This window comes from Callionymus lyra, chromosome 3, assembly GCF_982586985.1.
Source record: "Callionymus lyra chromosome 3, fCalLyr1.hap1.1, whole genome shotgun sequence".
In the NCBI taxonomy this organism is placed as follows: Eukaryota; Metazoa; Chordata; class Actinopteri; order Syngnathiformes; family Callionymidae; genus Callionymus; species Callionymus lyra.
In genome coordinates this window covers 26,783,692-26,809,760 of record NC_141820.1, presented here as the reverse complement: position 1 = coordinate 26,809,760, position 26,069 = coordinate 26,783,692, and the positions used below count along the sequence as shown (strand labels likewise).

General features: G+C 36.6%; 3 protein-coding genes across 6 annotated transcripts in view; 1 reads left to right on the top strand and 2 right to left on the bottom strand.

Annotated features, from left to right (window-relative positions):
* apaf1 (apoptotic peptidase activating factor 1) overlaps positions 1-9,887 on the bottom strand; it is a 46,964-nt gene extending 37,077 nt beyond the window's left edge. Inside the window, exons 1-10 of one of the 2 annotated variants that reach the window (XM_087787321.1) lie at positions 9,838-9,887; positions 9,530-9,564; positions 9,091-9,270; positions 4,245-4,434; positions 3,977-4,174; positions 3,200-3,389; positions 2,983-3,095; positions 2,401-2,532; positions 1,394-1,632; positions 28-195 (exon numbers count right to left, since the gene is read on the bottom strand). In XM_087787321.1, coding sequence (XP_087643447.1) covers positions 28-195; positions 1,394-1,632; positions 2,401-2,532; positions 2,983-3,095; positions 3,200-3,389; positions 3,977-4,174; positions 4,245-4,434; positions 9,091-9,237 — 1,377 coding nt within the window. In that variant the 5' untranslated portion in view covers positions 9,238-9,270; positions 9,530-9,564; positions 9,838-9,887. Of the gene's footprint in view, positions 1-27; positions 196-1,393; positions 1,633-2,400; positions 2,533-2,982; positions 3,096-3,199; positions 3,390-3,976; positions 4,175-4,244; positions 4,435-9,090; positions 9,271-9,529 lie in introns of both variants that reach the window. The other variant, XM_087787320.1, reaches the window with a different exon arrangement.
* A 649-nt stretch (positions 9,888-10,536) lies between these two features.
* On the bottom strand, positions 10,537-23,836 carry tcp11l2 (t-complex 11, testis-specific-like 2). Of its 3 annotated transcripts, none has more exons than XM_087787315.1 (10): positions 23,751-23,836; positions 15,710-15,890; positions 15,504-15,636; positions 14,954-15,074; positions 14,645-14,868; positions 14,426-14,562; positions 13,630-13,817; positions 12,667-12,848; positions 12,414-12,586; positions 10,537-11,475 (listed from the first exon to the last, which is right to left on the bottom strand). In XM_087787315.1, the coding sequence occupies exons 1-10, from the start codon at positions 23,793-23,795 to the stop codon at positions 11,213-11,215; spliced, it is 1,647 nt and encodes a 548-aa protein (XP_087643441.1). In that variant the 5' UTR covers positions 23,796-23,836; the 3' UTR covers positions 10,537-11,212. The 3 variants fall into 3 exon arrangements, with proteins under 3 accessions (XP_087643441.1, XP_087643442.1, XP_087643440.1); XM_087787316.1 differs by lacking the exon at positions 23,751-23,836 and adding an exon at positions 19,884-19,981; XM_087787314.1 differs by lacking the exon at positions 23,751-23,836 and adding an exon at positions 16,659-16,736.
* depdc4 (DEP domain containing 4) lies at positions 20,907-25,434 on the top strand. The gene is made up of 9 exons (XM_087787317.1): positions 20,907-20,982; positions 21,373-21,790; positions 21,881-22,032; positions 22,688-22,874; positions 23,310-23,548; positions 23,763-23,905; positions 23,991-24,116; positions 24,248-24,326; positions 24,687-25,434. The coding sequence occupies exons 1-9, from the start codon at positions 20,907-20,909 to the stop codon at positions 24,881-24,883; spliced, it is 1,617 nt and encodes a 538-aa protein (XP_087643443.1). The 3' UTR covers positions 24,884-25,434.
* The last annotated feature ends 635 nt before the right edge of the window (positions 25,435-26,069 follow it).

Sequence of the window (26,069 nt, the reverse complement as noted above, 5' to 3'; positions counted from 1 at the left end):
AGAGAAAATGAGAAGATTAAGTTTTACCTCAATCTGAGCTCGGTTTTGCTCCACTAGGAAGTCCAGCTGCAGGTCGTGGAGGTAGTAAAGGTAAGGTTTGCTGTTGTTGTCCACAAAAAGAAGAGATTTGTTGACAAATTCCTGGAGAGTATCTTCTACATCCTCCATCTCCAGGTCCCACAGAACAGAGAGAACCTAAGAGGAAACCAATGTAGGGTTGTTTTAACAGGTTGTATCCTGAGACACCTTCAGTTGGTTGGTTTGAATTCCTTTTAAAATACACGAATATTATGCTTAAGAGAGAAAATGGTATATTACAGATGTGTTGAAGAGAGGAAAGCAAACACATATAAATAATGTTGTGATGTAAATGATAAGACAGATCAAAAGATGCCAAATATCTATCATTATTTTCGAACAAGTCAGTCTACACTTTTTTCTTTTACACAACTTTGAATGTAGTTTGGAAAATGTATTACTTCTGCCAAGGAGGTAACGTGATGGTTGGCATTTATCTATCCGTCCCTCTACAACAGTGGTGGGAAAATAAACTTCTTCAGGGGCCACATTTTATACAGCGGCTGTTGTGAGGGGCTATCCAGCAAAAAACTGAATATTTACAGAAAAGTATAAAATCAAGTAATAAAGTCAAGCTAAAAATCATCAAGTTATTTTCTTGAATTATATATGTATCTTTTGTAAAAGCACTTGTTTAAAAAAATTAAAAAAGGGCCGATAAATGCTCAGAAATGTGACAAAAGCCTTAAAACAAAAATCCTTTATTATTATTTATAAATAAGCAAATCATTAAAAAATAGAATTGTTATTTTATATTATCTTTAAGGACATCAAAGGGCCACAATTTGTCCATTTCCGGTCTTCAAGTAATATGACTAAGATAAGGATGAGCAAATTCCAATGAAATGTTAATATCACCATGATAAGGGGGAATATAAAAAAGATGACTATATTTTGTTGGCGAGTTTTCCGAAGTACCAGCTGGAGCCAAGTATTTACCACTCTGTCAACAGTGGGCTATTTTCTGGAATGTTACTGCCACCTGCTGGTACATTGAGCTCATTGCTTTCAATGATGTTTCAAATGCTAAAAAAAAGTATAATCACAACTGTAAATTTAATAAATGTAATAAATGAAGGACAAATTCATCGGGTGACAAAATCCCAATGTGGGAGTAAGTTAGCTGTGTGGCATATGTCTTCTGGGTTCTTTTCTAGCCATTATTTAATAATGAAACTAACAGTTGAGTCACTGAAATGATCTACATTTTGCTCAGTATTTAGATTGTAAAGAAAAACAAAAGTCAAAGATCTTAAGCTGTTAATAGGGACAGAACTTGCACATGCATTGCAACAGTACAAAAGATACTACGAACCATAGCAGGGATCTTAACGTCCTTCTCCAACACGGTGAAATCCCTGTAAAGCTCCTGGTGGTCTTTAGGAAGCACCTCGATGCTGGCAGCCATGGCTTGGTCCAGAGCGTCATAGTCATAAGAGGAAGACTTTCTGATGCGCTTGAATTGCTTCTGACGGAGCTGCCGCAAATAATAAGGCCAGCGATCGGGCTTATCTCTCAGCAAAGCCCCGATCAAAGATACCACCAAAGGTGAGCCTGAGGAAACAGAGAACAGAGAAGAATCCAAAGATTTATATTATGTTGTAAATGCCTTCATCCGTTTCCTGTTTTGAATCTGCCACATGCCAATATAAGAGTTATGATCTCTTGAGAGTAAAACTTTTCTTTTTAAACAGAAATTACTTTTTGAAAATGAAAAAAAGTTGCCTAATATACTATGACAATTATTTATATACTACTTTTACTTTGTGTCAACTTGATCGCTTGTTTTAACTTTTTATTTGGTAGCTTCTGTAGAAGTCTTTTGCCGGAAATGACTGTACGTAAGGATGTAAGAAGGCTCTTAAGAAGGGTTCAGCTAGGAGAGCTATTTTGGTGGTTTCTGAGACAAATTCTTAACTGCCTTCTTAGGAGAATCTTAAGATCAATCCAAATAAGGTTTTTAAGAAGTTCTTAGTGGGAACTGTCCATGATCGGTGGTGCTGAAATTGAATTCTTTCTTTCTTGATATCCGTGACAGGACACAGGGTTGTTAATGTTTTTATGTGTAGTTTAGATAATTTGGTTAAATTATTGAATCGTTTTCCTTCATAGCCACCAAGTGTGTCGACCAATCAGAGCGCAGGATGACAGAGCGCAGGACTTTTTGTATGTTGCCACTCACGTGTTGTTGGTGCAACAAGTATCACTACAATATATAGTAAATGTGACTGATCAAAGTTTAAAAAGAGTCACAGTGCTATTAAAGTGAAAAATGAAGGACCACCTTTATATTTCCATTTCATAAAACATTGACTGACTGACCTTTACATTCACGAACGATGCTCCGAGCCTCTTCAGGAAGTGTGTTGGGTTTATTTTGAGTGTACAAGGCTAGAATCTCCAGAGCCTTGTTTTCATCCAGACCGCTCTCCACCTCAACTTCATATTTGGCACCTGACAATACAAGAGGATTTCAAATGAGCAATAGGGCGTTCCTAGTAATGACAGAGATAAGATACAGCACAGGTCATGACTAACAAAGTAGGGTTGAAGGTTAAGTGAAGCTAGAAAGAATACATTCATGTAAGTAAGATTAAATACTGAAGATGAAGGGAAGAGTGGCAATGTAAAGATTAGAACTTCGGATCAGTCATGAAGGGAAATGGACAGTGATCAAAGGAAGTGAGAAAGACCATCAAGTTTAATAGGACAGTAGTGAGACCCGCCATGACCCGGTTTAGAGACAAAAAGTCACGAACCATGGTGAGAGTTCAAGATGCTCGGAATCTCATTGAGAGAGCAGAACAAAAAAGTGATGGCACATTTGGAGAAGTTTGAAGACAAAGTTAGGAGACTAGTTTGGACATGTGGGGAGGAGACCTTGGACGAAGAATGTGTACATACCACTAACAGAATCAGCAAGGCTCCTGTTTCTTGTGGTCAGAACAACTTGACACTGAATGTCGAACACCTTCAACACAGAGCTGTCCCAGATGTCATCAAGAATCAGGAGAGATCTGAAGAGCAACAAAGGAAGAGCTGTTGATTTGACTTGACTGATTAATGTCAGCAACACAGTTAAAAGATGAAAAGAGCACATCATATCCTCCATTGAGCTGACCTGGGATTTTTGCGAAGCATGAGAAAACGCAGACGCTCCTTAGCTTCATCCAGAGAGGAGGTCGGCCGATGAACGGACTGAGCATCCAAGTTCTGCTCAAGACGGTAGCACAATGACTGGATCTTCACCAGCAGGTCCGGCTTTTCAAGCTGACCAATCGACAACCATTGGACGCCTCCAGGGAACCGCTCTGCATACATGATGAAGATATATATATATATATATATATATATATATATATATATATATTGTATAGACTCATTCCAAGGAAAAGTTTAAATTGAGAAGCTCATTTTAAAACACGTTAACAATAGGGGGAAGTGTTAACAATACAGGGGCAATGATACGATATATTGTGATACTTTAGGAACATGAATATATTTGAAGTATTGTCAAGTAGTGTTGCAGAATTTACATGACTGTTGAAAAATTGCTTTCATTTGTTTTAAAAACTAAAATATGTCCAAACATGAGGTTTAAAAGCTGTATCTTTATTCTTTTTTTTTAACATTGCAATATATCAGTGTATGGATATTATTGTCTCAAACCCCTAGTTATGCGAAAAACACCTTACAAGACACCATCATACTAAATCAAATCATAAGAATTGTTCATTTTATGGAAATACACTTACTTTCCAGACCTTTTCAAGCCCTTCAAAAACATACAATAGTAGGAGTACATGTACCTTCACCTGTAAGGGTCTATTATATTCCAAATACAAACCTTGAAAGGGCCTAAAAAAACAAGAAAGAGTCTAGATTCTCTTTTTATTACCTTCAATGAGCTGCTGGTGTCGGACAGCCTCCGCTGCAAGAACCGACTTCCCAGAACCAGCCATGCCGAAGACTGTGATCCAGCCGGGCTTGTCATTCAGAAGGTGAAGCTTCTCACGGAATCGGTTGACCAGCTCTGGTCGACTCACAAACACCACAGGCCTCTGGGGTACCCCACCCTCACTGAGCCTAGTCTGGACTGCATCAGCATCAGAAAGAGAGTTATTTTTAAACTCGTGGATGAATAGATGGGATATTTCAACACTTACCATCATGAGTTTTGCCGTTAATGTCGATCTTTTTTGGGACAGTCGAGTAGTTTGGTAGGCCATTTTGAAGTGAAATAGCCAAATTGTTGTACCTTTCACTGATCAAGGCATTATAGAAGGAGATGTAGGCACTGTTGTCTTTCCTGAGAAGAAGATCCACCAGAGCAGAAACTTGTTCTCTCCGGGTGAGCTGGCGATGATAAGAGATGTGAGATTTATTTGCAGTAAGTATTTTTCAATCCAATTTAACTGAGGAAAAAAAGGAACGTATTACTTTACAAAGAAGAAATCAAGGCCACATGACAAAATATCAATACAAATTAGTATTGTGTTAATCTACATAGGAAAAATAAAAATCGATTTTCATTTACACAAATAAATAATAACATTGTGCCTTTCTATTTATAATTTATAATATCTTTATATGTTAAAATAAGCACTACATTGATCAAGTTCGAATTTGCTTGTAAAAAAACATATAGTTATTGCAAATGTTTAAATATCCTGAAAGAATATGACGATAAAAAATGTAGGACACATTTTAGGCGCTGTATCAAACTTTTAGGAATGTTAGGAAACATTACAAAGTAGTTTAGAACCTTATCTGACCATAATGAAGGAATTGATCCGGATAATCACTTCCATTTTAACATGATTTAGAAATGCCAATACTAGACTGACGAACAATTTAACGCCAGCTTTGACATGGATGGGAAACTGTCTCCAATTCACTTTAATAGCAGGAGTCTATACACCAATTTCGGACACATCAACGAATACTTCAAATCACTTCAAAAGACCCTTCAATATCATTGCGGTGTGGGAAACATGGATTAAAGAAGACAAAGGCACACATTTTTTCCTGGATGGATACAATCGTGTATGTGTTAACAGGAGAAACAAAGGCGGAGGAGGAGCAGCCCTTTTCATTGACAATACCATCAAGTATGAGACTTTAAAAAGCAGGTAAAAAGCTGTTGATAACTTATTAGAATGTGTGACAATTAAAATCTGTGTGACGAAAGGTAAAAATATAGATGTAAGCTGTGTTTATATAGCAACAGACTCAAAAATAGAAGATTTCAATGAATGTGTGGGAGAAAGATTCTCAGAAGTAAGCCAAAAGAGAGTTTTTATCTGTGCTGATGTGGAAACAATGACTTGCTCAAAACAAAACAAGACACGATAATCGATGAGTTATGTTTACAATGGGCCTACAACATCTTATCACACGCCCTAGCAGGGTCACGACACACAGTGCTACTTTAATTGATATCATTTTTACTAACGCTAAAAAACACTCTTTACAGACAGTTCATTAAAACTAGGATGGTCCAGTCAGAAATGAGATACAAAAGGTACAGAAACAAGCTAAATAACATTCTAAATAAATGCAAGAAACAATACTACAGCAATATATTAGCAGAAAACGTGAATCAAACTAAAATAATATGGGATATTCTAAACAAAGTGACCAATAATAATTTACCAAAACCTAGTTACTCTCCGTACTTTAAATATAACAACATGCAGGAAAAAAACTCAAGAGTCATAACAAATGGATCCAATGAACCCTTTGTTGACATCGGGCTCGAGCTAGCCAAGGTCATTCAAGGTCAAGCTCACCCCTACACTTGGACCACTTTGATAAGGACGGAGACAGAAATTCAAGCTCAATGCTTCTCCCACCAGTGAAGGACACAGAGATTAGACACCTGGTGAACAAATGCGTAGCAAAAACATCCAGTGACTTAAATGATCTGGATATGAAACCGATAACCAACAATCTAGCTCCTGAGCTGCCAAGTTATTTTATTTAGAGACAAAACAGCAACAGGGTCACCAGAGGATCCATAAACCACAATTGCCAGATCCCGGCCTGCAGGTCCTCATTTGGTCAGTCTGCCTTTTCATACAAAAGTGCAAAGCTGTGGAACTCACTTCCCACTTAACTTAAGACCATACCTGAGTTAAAATTTCCACCTCAAGGTTAAAGGCCTGGTTGAAAACAAATCAAATATGTACCCATTTGTAAGAAGCACTGTGTATGTAAATATTTTGCAATAGTTTTGTATTGTGTATTTGTAAATATTGTAAAAAGGCCCAACCAGGGACAGGAGTTGAAAATTAGCACAAGCTATAAATTCTTTATGCATCACATCAACTCTAAACTTCTATTGTAACTATGTTGACTGCATCGTCCCTGACAAATAAATGAATAAATTCAATAAATTAAAAAGGTTTTATCTGGTATCATTGCGTCGCTAACTTACATTTTCAATCTCTCATTTCAAACTGGGACATTTCCCACCAAATAAAAGTTGCCAAAGTTGTTCCTCTGTTTAAAAAAGGTGATTCACATGATTTTACCAATTACAGACCAATCTCAATACTGACACAACTGTCAACAATTCTAGAGAAGCTATTTAACAACAGGCTAGATGACTTCATCAACAAACACAAATGGCTAAATAGATAGATAGATCCAGTATGGATTCAGAAGGAATCGCTCGACTGCAACAGCGCTAACTGACTCTGTGGAAATCATTACTGACGCCATTGACCAAAAACTACACTCAATAGGAATTTTCATAGACCTGAAAAAAGCATTTGACACCATCAACCATGATATTTTAACAGCTAAACTGGATAGATATGGCATTAGAGGTGAAGTACTGGGTTGGGTCAAGAGCTACTTACACAAGAGATCCCAATATGTTAAAATAGGTGACAACAAATCAACTTGTTTTTACATATTCTGTGGGGTCCCACAGGGGTCAGTTCTGGGGTAAAACTGTTTATACTATATATAAATGATCTATACAAAGTGTCAAACATTCTGAAACTAATACTTTTCACAGATTATACTAATGTTTTCTTCCCTATGGAGTAACTAGAACCAACTCGTGGAAACAGCAAATCAGGAAATGGCGAAGCTACATGTGTGGTTTGATATAAACAAATTATCATTAAATCTAGTGAAAACTAAATACATGCTATATGGGAAAAAAGGCTGCAACAAGTGTATTAACATTCAAATAAATAGAGTGAATATTGAAAGGGTAAGTGAGAATAAAGTACTGGGAGTTATTATATAGATGACATGTTAAGTTGGAAGCCACACATAAGACACTTAAAAACCAAGTTGGCCAGAAGCGTCTTCATATTATGGAAGGCACTGAAATTAATAAATCGAAAAGCACTACAGCTGTTGTATTACGCACTAGTATATCCATACCTGCTATACTATGCTGAGGTGTGGGGAGAAACCACACAACATACAAATGTTCCACAAATCCCTTGTTAGTACTCAAGTATTCAGTAGAAAAAATAGCTCAGAGAATCTTATATCCTGCCAACTACAGCACACACACAAGTCAGTTATACATCAAATCCAACATTCTTAAGTTATATGACTTAATAAACTATCGCACTGTACAAATGATGTACAAGGTTGCTAACAAAAGCCTCCCTCGTAATCTGCAAAAACTATTTCATGACAGAGAGGAGAGACACAATCTAGAGGAAAAATGAATATCAGGCAAAGGAGGATACAGACTACGCTACAATCCTTTTCATTAATAGTCGCAGGTGTTCGCAGGTAGAAAAGGTAATCAAACAAGCTGCAACACTAAGTGTCTTCAAAAAAAAAAAATGTAAACTCAATCTTTGGCCGGTACAAAATGGTACATGATGGCTGATAAAGGTCAGAGACGCAAGTCAGGCATGGTGTTGAGACGACATGGGAGTAAAACAAGACATTCTGTACCCAAACAATAAGTTTAACTAGAGAAACCCGTGTCAGTTTGCATGTAGCAGAATGTTACATAATGTGTATCAACAAGGTTAAGATAAACTGGGGACTATAAGTTGGAACTACTGTGAGACATGCGAATAATTCAGCCAAGCTGTTAAACGACACACTCAGGGTAATCTGTTGGTCCACGATGGAGTTACCAAGATGGTCACCGAATGCCATTGACAGAGTGTCCTCAACAAGGAGTGCGGGTCCTTTTGAACCTCCATGCCCTGACGGGACCTTCATGTCCGGCTACACCATGGATGGTTGGGAAAAGTGGAGAGTCTTGTGCCTTGCTCCACTGGATGTGGAGGATGTCGAGGACGTGTTCATATTCTTGTTCATGATAATCGGGACAGTCGCCCTGGGTTTTGGGATCTTCATGCAATATCTGAAAACGAGAAGGATCGCCATCGAGCTGACTAGCGCGATGGAGGACAGCGCAACTACTCGGAGCGCCGTGGTTGGGATGCGCTCCGACATGACAAGAATGCAAGATGACCTGACCAAAGCATTGGAGTGTATGGCGAAGTTAAGGGCGAAGTAACCCTCAGAAGATTCGGATGAATGAAGGAATACGGCATAAAAGGGCTCTCACACCATCCAAACAGATGATAAAGTACACTGGACTTTCTTGCTTTCTCTCGATTGGATCACCTGGTGACATGCCAGGCTACAAGATGAGACTGATTTCGCTTACTGTTGTAACATGACATGCTATGTCAAAATGTAATAAGCAAAAGACAAGATTTCATTCTGTGAGCGGGGCCTTTCGGACATGTACTGTATTATTTGAACCAAGATGAAATGTGATGATGATGTTGTAAACTCAGATGGAAATGAACAAATAAATAAATTTCACTCAAAAATGTTGGAAAAAAGTCATTCTTAGCACATGTTGTCACCAGTTTGTTGAAATATATGTCTAATATATATAATATTAGTATAAATAATGAAGATTTACGATGATTTATATTTCCAAAAAGGTAACAGAAGAACATTTTGAATTAAAAATTAAATGTTCATTTATGGGCCATTTTTCCTCACCTGTTTCCGAACAACATCCTCCTCGTCCACAGTCAGCACTTCGTCGCTAATCATATAATCCATGATATCGTAGGGCTTTATTTCCTGCTCCAGGTGAGGACGCACCTGAAGCAGACAAGTCTGTGCTCCCTCTCCCAGCACCATCATGACAGAGCATGTACACCATGCAGTAAGTTTAGTCTGTCGGTGGAACAAAAGAATGTCACAAATGCATGTTACATATGTAAGGAAATGACAACTTTACTGTATTAAATCATCAAGATTTAACACACATTTCAAATAATCACTTGATTCACTGATAATCTTTCATATTTAATTCATATTAAATAATCATTGTCTTGTATTAAAATCCATTCAATCCAAATCCAAATATTAGTATTTAAAAAGTAATATTGCCAATTATATTGTGCTTTCATACAGTTGTGCAAAAGACTCCTACCTTAGGGACAAGATGTTGCGGTTTCACAGCTACTTCTGCCCGGGTCAAAAAGTGAAAAGAAAGTAAAACCAAACGTCGCTGCTATAAAAATCAGGAACTCGAGTCATAAAAGTACTTCCACAAATATTCTGTCACTCATGTCCTGACAAGTTCTGACCTACTGTCAACTCTCAAACAAAGGAAATGAAAACTGACAAGCGAATATCTTCTTTTCTTTAAGCAGAGCGCAGATTTATTCTCCTAGTCTCTTTTGAATAAAAAACTATTTTAAATGACGTCAATCGATTCATTTTGAGATCAATTTTTACCTGACGAGCGGTGACCACACGCCCAGCATGAGAGCTTCCTGGTTTACAACAAAAACAACCAACCCGGTGGAAAAACAACCAATCGAAAACGTCGAGAGAGTCACGTGTTACGTGACGTCATGTTATTTGTAATCTGTAACTGGGTAAACTGATGCTGCGTTCAAGGACAACGTCAGTTTAATAATTGTATGCAAAATACCAAAAATAAAATAAAAGGGCTATTTAAAAAAATATATAAACGCTTCGGCTACGAAAATTATTATCTAGTGATGAATACAAGCCAGATTGGATCCACATTATGAAATCTGAAACGGAATAATTTGAATTTATAACGTTTACTTTTAATTATTTTAGGACAAATGTCAAGCAAATAGCAATAAAATAAACAAATGCTGCCTAGTAACAGGACAGGAAGCTTCAGGTGTCAAGACGTGAGACGAGGCACTGCTAATGCAATTATAAAGCAGACATTGTGTACAGAGGAATCACTGTGTGTTATTATAAACAACCTATGTTCTTCACAGAGAATGAATATATTTATAAATATATTCGACCTGAAAATACCTTAAAATTATAGCTTAAGTCTAATGAATAGCAAACAATATTAATTTTAAATACATTTAAAAAATAATAATACGTTTAATAAAAAATGCATATACAGTACAAGACATTTGTTTTTTAACATTTTATTTCAAGTCAAGTACACAACAGTATCCACTTTATCTTGTAAACGTCTCAAACACGTATATTAATGCTCATTAGCGCCACCTTTCTTTGTACATCTTAGGTTCTAGTAGCCAACAAGTTATACTGTAACAACCAGTCAAACAAAACACAATAAGAAGTATCCCACAGAGTAAACATTTAGGACAGAAAATGTCACACATGTTGCTACACGCAAGTAAATATTAAAAGACAATAATCATATCAGACTATTAACAAAATGTTTATATAGATAGTTTTTTTTGTATAATATAATGAGCAGAAGGGAAGTAGCGCTTGAAAGAGGTAATAGAGGTAAAGCTGTGTTACATGTGGTGTTTTAAATTGGCACTTACTATTGTCAAGATTCTATATAATGTAATAGAAAAATGTACATTTAATGTAGACTCTGACAAGATATATATATATAACGATATATATATATATATATTTATTTACCAGGTATTAGACAAAGGAAAACCTCCCCTGTGTATAAACAAGAGTTGTTTATAGACAGCACATGATGAAGTTGTCTGTAAAAATTGCTTTTAAAATCTAAACTAAAATGCCAAAACAAATGTATGTATGCTGACTGAACAAAGGTTTTACAAGCACCTCCTGTGTTTCAGTTATATGGGACAATATCTCAACTCCCCTAATGACATTTACACTTTTATTCCACTGTGTTGACAGAGTCCTGAGTAGTTTCCTTATGTGCTGGCGCTGGACTGCTATTCATGTACATCAGCCGGCGAATGATATCCGCATAGAAAGGTCCATAGACGAGTCGGTTGTATTTGACAAGCGAGACGAACTTTGCACCGATAACTGTCAGCTCAGGTTTAATGGCAGTCAGACCGGCTGGAACTTGTTCAAGTTTTTCTTTGCGATCGAGATCACAAATGAGTCCCATGAAATACTTCTGTACACGATCCTCTGCAGAGGAAAGGAGGGAAACAGAGGATGAGTTTCAGATAGCAGGAAAAAGTAAACACCACTTACAAATAACATTTATTATAGTCTTATTTTAATTCTCTTATGAATCGAACAGATGGTAAATTTAAATTGTGAGTAACAGGTTTAATGCTACAATATTTACAGATCTAATTTGACTTCATGGCTGTACAATTGTTTAAGTACTATTGTATGATTGAGGGATTCTGTCCCATTTTCAAAGATCAATAATATTTTATTATAGATATTCAATTTTACTTGGTAATTATTCTACATTAATGTATAATAAGAAATTAAATGGGGGGGGGGGGAGACAAACATATTCCATTCGGTAAGAACAAAAAACAACATTAACAAACTTTGCCTCTTTTAAACGTTTATTATTCTATTTTATCTAGTAATTATTAAATAGATTAGCGTAGGTATTTGTAGCGAGTATGGTAGTACTCTTGACTGGTTTGAGTGAGACTATTTTAAACAGCTTTCCAACTAAAATAATAATAAAAAAACAATATTTTTCATTATTATTTTTTATATTTCAACCATAATAAACATCAACATAAACGTTTGTCTCACTCCCTCCCAGTTAACTCATCAGCAGCTTTTTTATTGTTAACATGAAAATGTTTTCTATTCATCGCTGAAAAGCTTATTCTCCATTCAGATGATTTTAAAAGTTATTCTACCAAGAAGGCCCTGAGTTTGGGCTGCTTCAGTAATTTGTTTGGGCCTTTTATGGCAGAATAAATCGTGGTTACCTTAAAGGTTGTAAGTGCGAATCCCCAGTTTTAGTTTTAGTTGGTGTATTTAGAAAGAAACAAGCAGCCATAAAAAAATCCAGCAGCAGGGATCACTATTAAATGTTCCATGATTGAGTTATCAAATTACACACATATATAAAATTATAAAATAAGTCTTACCAACTAGCATACGGATAGGGTTGTCTTGTTGGGTGATGCTGCAGATCTGTCCGGTCAGCGTGGCCTGGAGAGCTGGCGTCAGTGGAGGAAAGTTCCTCTCTGTTAAAGACTTGTTGATCTCACAGCAGATCTGAGCGCCGATGCTCTTCAGGGACTCGTCTAGGTTGTAGTCCCTGAAGGAGAGCAGACAAACAACACAGTTAATATAGTTACAAAATAAAAACCTGGAATTAAGTTTTAAAAATGCACTTACGGTCTGTGCATGCCGTCCAGCAGCACACTGGTCATCCTCTTCAGACGGTCAGTGAGAGAGGACAGACCCTGGATGGGACCTCCCACTGTGCTGCTGACGATGAGCAAGACTTCGTTTACAGCTTGACATCGCTGGAGTCTTAACTGGAGCTCTCGAAAAGACCCCTCTTCAGTCATCAACGTCTACAAAAAAACATGTTTAACAACTTATTTAGCGATGGATACTATTCATCTACATAAAAACATATTACAAAGTACAAAACGTTATCAAATAAGAAGTAGGATTGTTTTAAGTTGCACCAGAACATAGTTTAAACTGAGCTTTTATCATTATTTTAGTTATTACAAATTAACTGAAGCATTTTATTCCTGTTCGTACACATGTACACATCCAAAATTGTCAGCGAGTGGCCAATATCACTGACATGTCCTTGTCCAAGTACATAGATAGATAAACTTTATTGATCTCCAATTGGTGGACACTGTCTCACCTAAAAACATGTCTAAGCTACATGAACCGCCGTCTCTCAGCAGTGACAACAATAGATGATCTATCTCCAAACTTTCAGTCACTACTTATACTATTTTTTATTTTATCTTTACAGAATCTCATGTTAAATTTAACAATGGAAAAATACAGTGACCAGTAAAATATAAAAATATATAAAATGTTAATTATCAAACAAGCAGATGAATAAAAGTAGGAAAGAAGAAAACTATTGAAGTATTAATATCAACAACTCTAATGTAAAACGATGAAATTAAGTAAGAGTTATTATAAGCTAAATACATTATTTGACAGTATTATTCTTCATATGTTTTATTTATATATGACTTTTGAAAAAAAATGCAAGTATGAGAAAAGTCGTTTTCAATTACTACCTGTTACTATCTATTTTAAGGCGACCTAATAAGGGCCACATAAATAGATAAAGGGCTGCATGTAGGTCTGATCTTCACTCACCTCAGGCAGTGGGTTTTTACTGTAGTCCCACGTGAGGATTTGAAAAAAAGCAGTGTTCACGATGTGAAAAGGACTTGGCACTTTTTGTTGTTCTTTGCCTGATCCATTGGGTTCATTTTGGGAGTTAAAGGTCGACATAAATCCCTCCAGGGACGATTTGATCCAGGCTGTGGTGTTGTCCAAAGCACCTGAACAAAAGTGAAGGGATATTTATTGGTTTGCTTTTGCTTGAAATGATGAGAGACGAATCAAGTAACAATGTATTTGTGAAGCTACACAATACTGATTGATGTACTGATGCTGAAGCCTTGAAGCTGTAGAACAAAAGTATCTTAGTTTTGTGTGCCAATCTGTCATGTAGCTGCTCATTTATGTGCCGTTTGATTGAGATACAAAATGTTTTGATTGGTTGAAATGAACATTTCAAATGTTGAAATATTATTGTTGTTTGAAGCATTGACTTATCTTTTTTAATTAATTTTTTTTTTTTTTCTTTATACAATAGGTACAACAATAGTGCCGCCATGATTTGCTGAAAGTATGGATTTATATATATATAAATAATCATCATTTAGGAATTATTGAATTAAAGGGAAAAAACAATGCTAAAAGTTTCAACATTTGAAACATTATATTCAACTATTCAATATTCTGATGACATTGATCTGCTTCCAAACATGAAGGCAGAGCTCAGAGAAAAAAGTATGAAGTTAAAACATGTTATGTCTTTATCAGGGAATTAAAAGTTAAAATAAATAAATAAAACATTGTAATTTCTCGGTAACTTTTCGCTTACTTGGTGTTTTGTCCAGAATCTTCTGGAATGTTGCTCTTTCATATTCAACACTCTCTCTCTGCAGCATCGGCCTCAGCATCTCAATGGAGAAATTCACATAATCCACCTTCATCAGATCCAACACACGGAAGATTTCCCTTCAATCAAAAATAAAAAAAGGGTTAATTTAGTACAAAAGGATTTCACTGTTTGCATATTGAACCAAAGAGGGGGATCTACCTGTACATATGGACAATGTTATCTGTGTTTTCCCGGAGCTTCTCGATCTCCTCTTCTCTGATTGGTGCACACAACTTCTCCATGGTCGTGATGATATACGAGGCAAGGCCGTGGATGTCAACAGCATCATTCTCGACCTGCTGACGGATAAGGTCCATGTCCAGAACCTCCATGATCTGGGTCCGCATGCGGTTAGCGCCTGGGTTGAGGAACGACAGCAGAATCTACCCGAAAGAAGATATTCAGTACTTGTGAAGCCTAATTGAACATATTTAAACTTTCTAAATTCTAATCACATTTTTTACCGACCTCTCTGATCTCCTCCAAAAGTCGAATAGCTTGTTGATATTCAGGTGGGTCGTCATTCAATTCAGTCTCCAAAATGTCCCAGAATGCCTTGTGAACATTGTCTCGCACCATTTTCCATAAACTAAAATGAAGCAACAAAAATAAATTTGTGGATTATTTATTTTCTACTTTGGCAGAAAACAACATTTTTACTATATTAAATACATTAATTTTAGATATACCATGTTGCTTGAAATGAAAAAAGTGTATTTATCTCAGCTTATCCCTTTCATGAATAAATCATTACTGGATGTAAAAGGAAGTGTATGTATGTGAAATTCCTATATTGCCAATTGATCAACACAAATAGTATGCTTAGCTGTTATTTAAAATTGATGAATAACGAAGGATTTAACTCATTTAATTACTTGCATATTACTAAAAGTATACTTGTTTTTTACTCCTTTCATCAAAATAAGTTCATTACACACAACGTTTCGAAGATCAATGACTATTTTCTTAGATTTATTTTTCATTTACACAGATATAAACATATATGGAAGAGACTTACCTGCCCTCAGGTGGGCTTCCTGGTTCCAGGCGAAGCTTGGGGTTTACAATAATCTCATGTGCTAAGGAAAGGTTGGAAAGGTCCTTTGCCGCCTCCATGACCTCGTCCAGAGTCAGGACCTTCGGGGGACTCGCTGTAACAAAATCAACGATACAATTTTTTATAGTGTTATGGCGTCTTTTTCCGAGGCAGGTAAAGCCACCTACAAGAGGGAGTGCAGTGCTTGCTGGAGCCTTCGTTGGTCGAACTCTTCCTGGAGGAGTCCTTGTCGCTGTTTGATGTCATGCTGTCACAGCGTCCCGACGACGACTCGGTGTCACTTCCCTGATCCTCGCCACTGGAAGTGGTGGAGGGTCGCTCGTTGTTCAAAGGCATCTTGGTCTGCGACTGGAAATGCAAACAAAAAATTAAGCAAATGAACTGGAACTAACTTTTTTTCCAAGAGAGGTTGAAATGAACAAGACAAGGAGGTCCTGGTTTGTGTCCGATAAGATTGAATAGAAGTCAGTTAATTGAATTACTTCAGTGCAAATATAATTATGTTAAATAGACTCAGGGGAAAACGGACGAGGAATATTTATAGACAACAGAACCGATCTCGGACAAATACGAGGCATTTAAAAAAGTTCAAATTGAAAAACATGATATACTTCCTAAGATTGAGTCAGTCAGTCATTCCCCACCTACTAAAAGAGCATCTGGTACGGCTTTTGTACGATCGACACCGTTGTGTGGACAGGTGTATCTTTGAGCCCCTCCAGGGTAACAGCAGGACAATGAAGACTTCTCAGTTGACTGGAATATCTAGTTACTCCTGTCCATGCTGTTCTGGTCCTTGTAAATAACAATAGGTCAACTAGATGGCTGTTAACTGACAACGCTTAAAAACAGGGGCTTACATTTCGTACTAATATATTAATTTGTTTTACTTAAATTACAAGTGTACATATAGAGCTACTGAAAGTCTCTTTAGTTGAACTTATGGTATATTAAGTTTGTAGTGGTGGAAACAAGTGACCAATATGACTCCAAATAAGTGACAAAACACACCCCTAATAAAGTGGAATAAAAGTACCTCTAATTATCTACACGAGTAAACCTTGATTGAAAATAAAACAATTGATAATATCAAATATTGGTAAAAACAAAACATACTCTTAGTATATGGTTGGCCAGGATTGTTTCTTCTGGCAGCTCTATTTTGAGTGCGAATGCTGAGTCGGCATTCATCTTTATCATCTTTCACCAATTTGCCCTTCCAATGTAGGCTTACACAGCATCGTACTGTCCAGCTGCTGGGATTCCATTTATAATTATCCGAAACGTAATGCTTTAATACGTTTAAAGAAATGAATCAAAGGCAAAACAACATAAAAGGCGATCCCTTAAAATGTACTTAAGCATCCTTTCATTTCAATTAAAGATACACTGATTCGTTTTTGTGCCATATTAAAGAAAATCAGACGTCTGGTCCAGAACTTGTACGATACTTAAGAAATCAGTTGGAAGATATTCTATAGATACAAAAATAGTAATTATCTCCTATAGTCTTTAGAATTTCTGTGGAATAGATTCACACAAGTGAGCACCATAACTTATGTCCATCCAATCTTAGATTTGTATGCTAGTTACAACAGTTTTCACCAAAACTAATGTTCAAGTAACAACGTATGACCATTTAAAATAAAAAAGCACTAAATTATCTCTGACATTAAACCTGTAACCTTAGTGAGTTAGACATCAGTTGATGGTCTATTTTTAACAAAGGGTTGTTTTTCTGTTCTAAATATAGATAGACACTATTTAGAGGTAGAGTAAAAATCCAAGATAAGAACCTACATAAGATACTGCTTTAAAAAACATTTTACGCCGAATCTGGTGCCAATTGACTGTCAAAATTGTTACATTCTCTAAACCTGCAACATTTACAAAGACTTGGAAGCTTTCAGCTTTATACAACAGCCCTTAGATAAGGGGCAATATATATATTGGAATAGTTGCATCAGAATAAAAGTAGCAAAAGGCCAAAATGTGATGGGAAAAGAAAGAACAATTAAAGCACAATTTGCCAATAAAATATTAATAAACATTTCGTAAACATATACATATAACAAGAAAATATTTACAAAACTGACAAAGAAATAACAAGAGCAACAAAGAAACAAAGTGAATTTAGAGTTAATACAAAATCAAATTGTTAGCTTCTTAGCTGTCAGAAACCTTCCGTTTACTCTGACCTCATAAGGGCCACATGAATACAGTCACACAGTACACTTTAAGTTTGACACACACTGACAAATGACTAATGCTCATTGGTGCATCTTTAGTATTTGAAATGTAAAAAGTTTAATAGGGAAGTTTTCCAGGTAAAAGAATGTGAACAATTAATCTAAAAAAATGCTGAAATAAAAGGTAAAAGGTTTTCCCTGAGCTTTCACCAGCTTAATGGGCGAAAATGTTATGAATTACGTGATACAACCAGTCCGATACAAAATTAAAAAAGCCTTGTGTTTTATTTTTTAACTTGAAAATAAATTGCACATAAAACCTTAAATGTAACAAAATCCTTCTATGGTGTCAGAGCTGCTTCTGGTCATAGTTATCAGGAGTCTAAAATGAACGCCCACTCCCTAGCTGCTCTGGTTTAAAGATAGCACAAGAGGTTAGGGGGTGTGGGTACAATGTGACTTTGTCAAACCCCCACTGAGTTCAGAACTCGTCCATTACATCATGCATGACCTCACAGCTGGGACAGTTTTGAGAGATTATCTGTAATGGTGGCACCAGAAATCTTGTAGGGGATTAGGTCTTAATCATCTGCTACACTATCATGAGGAATCAACTTAATGGAAGTCGACCATTGGACTCGATAGTATTCATTCTGTTGTTATATATTACCAAATAGCACAAGTGTTGACAGAACCAGAAACCAACAAACCATTTGTTTAAGTACAAAAACATAAATGCCATTTCAACAAACTTAACTTTTTTCATTATTATAGTTGTATATGTTTTGTTAGTCATATAATGCAGTCTACTCCCTCCCTCTCTTTCATATAACCATACCATGTTTATTAAAAAAAAGTCAGCTACTAAGCGCATCACAAAAGTGAAAAAACAAACATTAATTACACATGAGCAATTATAAAATAAAATAATACAACTTAAACACTAGATCATTAAGGATTAAAATAGCACGAAGCAAAACAATCAGCAGTGTGCATGGTTGAAAGCCAAAGAGTATGTTTTGAGATACGTTTTAAAAATAGACAATGAAGGAGCCTGTCAGACAGATTGTGGGAGGGCATGCAAAGGACATGGGCCACAAACTGAGAACGCCCTTTACCTCTTTACCTTCTTTTGGTCTTAGTGATTATAACCGTAAAGACGACATTAAATAAATCAACAATGCAAATAACAGTTGAGAGTATCTCTTCTTTTCAAGACGATCCATATCCTGTCACCTTTTGTAGCATTGAAATTTGAGCTACATTTTTTGATTCAACCATTGGGACAACCCTTTGTTTCCAGCCTGCTCCTCAGGTACTGACAACTGCTGACAAAGATGTACCCTAAAGAGACGCTGATTTGCTGGTGTACTTATATATATACAAATCATATAGTCATGAAAAAACACTATTCTCTTTTCATAAATGATGAAACATTTTTTTATTATTGCCAATGTTTCTCAACTTCTGTCAACAACACACTCCTGACACTTCTTTGTTTTCCATTTCAAGGACATAAGCAAATCCAGAGACCTAAAATCGAACCAAAAACCTACTGACAACGAAGCAGCGCTAGAAAACGTAAAATAGTTCGATTAGGCATGTAAAAAGGGCGCTAGATTTTCGTTTGTTCTAAATTGTCAGTCTGGTAAAAACAAAGAAAGCCCTGGGATCCATTTTCTACTGCAGTAAAATGTCAACAAAACAGAGCATGTTGGGGGCGGGCCTTCTAAGAAACGGACACTCGTGATTGGTTCCCTCTGGCTGTCATTTATGAGTTCGCCGCTGTTGATTGGATCCAGGACTGTACACATGGATGAAACATCCACCCACACACGCACAAGAACACGGTACACGTGATCAAATCCTAAATCAACAACATTCAACATGGCATTCATTCTGAAACTGTCGTTAAACGTAACACAAATAACTTATTTTGAGCAAAAACCTGTTCGAAAATATGTTGGATATAGTGAAAATAATAAATAGAAATGACAACAAAGTTAAGCAAAGAAATATTCGACGACTCTGTTGCAAACATCGACGAGGAATCGAAGTTTAAATGATAGCTCTTGCAACCCTGACCTTAAGTTGTTCGCGTTAAATGCACATTTATATAGTATATAATGATACAAAGTAATCGGTGGGTTACCTCATTAAACTTTCCAAATAGCAAGAAAGTCCTGCCCAGGCTGAGCTCGTCGCCTGAGACTCTTCTCGTTTTAAAGGTCTTCTTACAGCCAGGAGCGACACAAACAAGCAAGACCACCTCGCTGCCATACGGGGGTGTTATTCTTCAAGTTATTGTAACTGTCACATTACTGAAACGTCTACATTTCTCATTACGCTATACACATTAATTTAATACGCTATTAAATACGATACAACTTAGCTTCGTCTCTTAAAGTGTCCCAGTGTAGTGTATGGTGTATGTGAATGTATGAAATGGTACGGTCCCCCTCAGAGTCACGTGGTCGTCTCTGTTTACGGATGTTGTTCCAGAGACATGTTATAACACATAGTCGAACAGACACATTAAAACATGTTTGCTTTTAAATCAAGCAGGTATTTTAACGATAGTGAAATGTGTAACAAACGTTTTAAAATGGATTGGATTGAGAGAAAAATAGTTTGTTGCAACTTAATGAATGAATTAAAAGATTTAATCAACATGTCAAACGACAAGAAAGTAAATAAATGTTTATGTAAAATTATGTATTAGCAAACCTGCGTTTTTAATGGGGAAGAAATAATGTTTTCATCAATTTGATTTGAATGGAAAAAAGTTTGTCATTATTTTTATTTAACAAAAAGAGTAATGTTCGATTAACCTAAAGCATAACATGTAATTTAATTGTGAATAAAATACATATTTTTTCAATTTACATTTAGGTTACTCGCATCTGTTTTTAAATATTTTTATCCATATTTTTTTCAATTTTCAATAAAAGTCTAAATAAATTAAATACGTAATCAAGGAGACCATAGTTTGTGGTCTTTGCTAGACCCATTCTAATAATAGAAACTATTAAAAACATTGAACTAGTAATTAGTTAAAAAATAATACGCTTGAATACAGTTGGAGTTTTAGATGCAATTCATACTTCCACCGATAGAGGGAAGACAGGAAACGAGATCGCAGACTGGTGGTGATGACGTCACGCAGTTTGTCACGATGGCGGTCGATTTGACTCCTCGGTTCCGACGGTTGAATAGTCAAACGCGGAGTTTTCGTGAAAACATGCAACAAGGTGAGTTTCCCCAACTGGTTAAAGTGTCCTAACATGTATTCACAAACATCTTAATAGTCTATGGAACGACGTAAACTGTCGAAAAATACTGCTAGTATGTAGCAGTTGGTGACAGCAACTGTTTGACACGATGACGTTTACAACTTTTACTTGTCATAATACGAGCTAAAAATACTCGCTGCTTGTGTATTATGGTATTTTTACATGTGAATATGAAATTTAATGACTCAATAGATTTTCAGTTTAAGGGGGAAACAAAAAAATCCTATTCTGTTTGTGTTTTATCATTTAAGATAAAAGTATAAATGTGATTCAAAGTTAGTTGATGTTATACAAGGTTATTTGATTTAATTTCACCTTTGTTTATCTCCCCTTTTAATATTGGATTAGGTTTCTCTGGTCCTTTTGGAGCCACCCAGCTTTGGCACAACATCATCCACGCCCTTCGCACACAAGTGGAGGTTCGTCGCTGTCGCAGACACCTACGCATCCACGCCGAGACCTTCACAGGCTCCGACGCCGTGGACGCCGTCCTCAGCTACTTGATGCAGAACGTGGCGTTCTGTACGAGCGAGGTGTCCCGGCTGAAGGCCGCCAGACTCTGCCAGGCTCTGATGGAAGCTAAAGTGTTTGAATCGGTAGGAACCAAGCTCTTCCGTAGATTCAAAGACGCGACGTTCGAGGACAGCAGTGGCAGCCTCTATCGCTTTCTGGACTACAAAGGATTACCTCAGGGTGACATCCAGAGCCCAAGCTTTCACTCAAAGCCACTTCAGCAGCAGGAAGTGAAGAGACGAAGTCGAGCAAGGTAGACTTAAAATCTCAAAGTAAAGTTCTGGGTTCCCTCTTTACTTTATTTGCATAATTTCGCTAACAACACATCAACACTTATTAACAGGTTGAACGAACTTGGAATCATCTCCAATCCTCTCACCGTCGGATCATCAGACCGGAAAGTAGAGAGGCTCTTGAGGACGATAAATCTGCAACCATCTCTTTCTGCAGCTCTTAAACAAGTTCCAAATGATACTTCCTTTCTGTCCAAAACGGGTAAAGTGGTCACATTTACTTTAAAACGGTGCTATAAAAAGATTTTTGTCTAACCTCAATTTACACCTTGTTCTAGAAAAGCTTTTGAGTCAGTGCTTCTACAACATCCATGAACACATTTATATCGATTGTCTAAATAGTTGTATTATACTGTTGTCGGCACAAAACTATGGAAGTCTACTGAATGTGTGCCATTAGATTTTGAATATACATTTCTAACACTGAATTTTTAGAGCATCATAATAGTCAATAAGACTTTAAAAAAAAAACATCACATTTCAAGCACCATTGTTTTTCCCGTCTATTTACTTTTTAATTCATGAATACAGTCAAATATAATCTGTAAAAAGATTCAATGTAAACAATTCAACGTAAAAATTAAATGTAAAATAAAATAAAATGTATTTGAACTGATTTGAATTTACATTGAATTTTTAATGCATAAAAAAATAAATTGAAATGTTAATGTTTTTCAAATTCAGAGTCTGGTTTTGATGCTGTAAAAATTTAGTTATGGGAATTTATATTCAAAGTCTGATGGCACACATTTAATTTCATACAAAAATGACATGATATTATTATTATTATTAAAGAAAGCGATTCATTGGTGGTAATTTCCCTGAAAGCTTACATTTATCTGTGTTATTTTCTGCAGCCCTGGAGGAGATTTGGAAGCAGCAGACGTTGCTTCAACTGCTTCAGATTGTCGAGCTGCCAGTGCTGGACTGTATCCTGACTTCACCAGCCAAAGATCACAGAGATGCCACTTCAGCCAACCAAGATTTGGTCTTCTCTAACACATGTCTGGAGCGGGAGTTGCCAGAAGCACTCAAACTGTCCCGGTAAGTAAAACACAGTTTGAAAATAAGGACAAGTCAAGTCCAGTCAAAGTTGATTCATTTTAGTGATAATTGTAAATATGTAATGTGTTTCTAAATTAAAGATTTCATTTTGGTTTCTTTTGCTGGATCTAAAAAGATTTAGGGTCATCATCAGTAGCAGTGAAAATCCATACAAGTGAATGTCAAAACATTGTTCAATCTAAATGTATATATAAAGAACACACCCAAAATCAAATCACTTCTAAGTGAGCCCAGTTATAACCAGTAATGTAAATGTTCACAACCTTTTAAGCTATGCTAGTAACAATCAAACCAACAAAGTCACACCGGTGAAAACATAACTTTGCCTTGGTGGAGGTCAACATTTTTTTTGCAGACATAAACCTCATAAAGAATCAAAATTTTCTTAATGACAAACTTTTTCTATTTCCTTAGTTTGGACAAGTGGCTGTCGGCGGCTGCAGAGTGTCTGGAGCACTTCCCCGACCAGCTGATCGTGGCTGCATCAGAGCAGCTCAACCATTGCAGTGAGCTGGACTCGACTGATGAAGTGGATATTAGACAGAAAAGCATTCTGTTCGACATCATCGCCAAATACTACGGTGGCCAGGGGAGTGCTTCGTTACTGTCGGGACGCTATCTTGACATCCATGTGGCCATTCTGAAACTGCTAGGTAAAACACTGACACTCCCTTTGATGGTGCTGAGAGAATTTATTTTGACCTGTGTTAGATGTGTGTTGCAGAACCTTTTTGTATTTTCGATGGATGGTGTCGTTGTCGGTGCTTTACTCTGTTCTTTTAAATAACTGTTTACACAATCCAACTAATATATTAGTATTAGTTGAGATCGTGCTCTTGTATTAGTTGTTCTTACCCTTTTTTCCAGGTGAAGGAAAGCAGCCCGACGCCCTGAAAGCATCACAGTTGTGTCTGCGGCTGCTGGAGTCAAGTGTGAGAGATGAACTCCGACGACTTCTGGCCTTCATGGCTGTAGCAGCCGATTCCAGCACCTGCCGCCTACAAAAACAGGTGCATATAGCCATCATGACTTCTCACTAAATATGCCTTGATGCTTAAGAAATGTTGCTCAACAATCTTGTTGTTCTTGTCTCAGAACGATAACAGGTCTCTGGTTATACGCACGTTTCAGCGGGCGGTGGTCCAAAACCCAGAGCTGCAACGATCCCAGTGTGAGACGTTGGTACAGTTTCTAATGGACAATCACATGAAACTTTTCCAGGTATTCTTTTTTAAACAACTGTTGGTCTCAATAAATTGGTTTAATGACATTTTTTTAATATAACATAACGTTTAATATCGCTTCCTATGTATGTGGTTTATGTAAATAAAAATATTTTTTTACTTTTCCAGATTCCTTCATCTCTTATCGATGCTGTTAGAACAACTCTCAGAACGATGCAGAAAGGCAGAGACCGTGATTCCATTGCTAGTAAGTGATAAGATAGATGGATGGATAGATGGATAGATGGATAAACTGTAAGTAATTTATATTTGTAGAACGCTTTTCCAGACCAGGGTCACAAAGCGCTTAAACAATCAAAACAATATTCAATTAAATATATACTTAAAAGGTCAAGATAATTAATTTCTTAGTTATATAACTAAAATTCTTATAATTCGGTGGATTTTTCTGTTACACGAAATACTAAATCAGAAATTAAGTTTGACCTTAAGTGCAGTTTTAAAAAGATCCACGTGGTGGCGAAATTTTTCAAAGTTTACTCACTGCAGCAGAGACGTTCCATCTTCAATTGTTGATAACATCTCCATTTCAACTGTCGTGTTCCAGCGTTCACCTTCTGCCAGCAAGTGACGCCTCAGGAGTACGAGGACCAGCAGGAGGCTGCGACTCTGGAGAGTCTTAAGCAGCTTCTGCAGCACATCTCCGACTGTTGCCTGCCGGTCAGGGAGAAGAGGCGGCTGCTCAAAGAGTTTGAGAAGCACCATCCTGTCGTGTTCGTCCAGCATCTCTCCAGCTCCTTCTGAGAGCCACGTGCACCTGAAGGAAACCAAAGAGCCTTGCTTTAATGACTTGAATCATGTATTTTGGCACTTTCAGAAGAAGCTAATTTTACTTTAGAAATGCACTAATAATTGATGTTGATGTCAAACTACTGTTTAATACTTGAATTTTGATCTAATAATGCCTTTTGTGTGCACTAATCAAACTTGAATCATCAATAATTTAGGCCAAAACGATCCAACTGTGTAGAAGAAAATGTGCATCACCTGCTGAGAGGGAAATCATTTTTGTAATTGAAGATGTTTACTATAGTTTATTTGATTTAATTTCTTGGATGAGCAAATATAATACATGAGAAAGCGGGTATTCATTCGGAATATGTTTTGTACTTTTGTGATTTCTAATGCTTCTGGATGAAAAAGGGAAACTGGCAAGTGAAGTGCTGGTTTTAAAATCTATTTTTGTAATTTTTAAAAACGTTTCACCTATTCTCATTCTATGGTGTTTGGTTGTTTCACTTTAAAATTGTGTGTAGGATATTTTTTTTAATTACATATTTTTTGGCACCATCTCCTAAACTCCTAGGCTCCTCCTTACATCACTGATCTGATCCAGCCTTACACCCCAGCTCGGTCTCTGAGGTCTGTGGATCAGAATCTACTTATGGTTCCACGCACACGGCTCAGGACCAGAGGAGAGAAATCTTTTCAGGCTGTTGCTCCTAAGCTTTGGAACAATCTTCCTCTCCCTTTGCGCTTGATGGAGTCTACTGACTCCTTTAAGAAACATCTTAAGACGTTTCTATTTGTTCAGGCTTTTCCTTGAATTTCTCGAACTCCTGTGTTGTTCTCGGTGTTGTCTTGATCTTTGAAGTATGTACTGTTTTGAGTATTGTTTTGATTGTTAAAGCGCTTTGTGACCCTGGTCTCGAAAAGCGCTATATAAATAAATATTACTTACTTACTTACTTACTTGTACATCTGCCACTTAATTCAACAGAAATGTATAACTGTGTACTAATAGAAAACAAAAAAGGAATGCAATTATTGGCAAATAAAAGCTCAATTGGATGTTGGATTAATTATATGGAAATCTATTCTCTCAGACTCGATTTTTTCACCATTGTTTATATAATCAATCTTTCCTGAGGGGATTCCAGGTGGTCCGAGAGGTTTTTAGTAACATTGTAACATCAATCCAATGAATGAA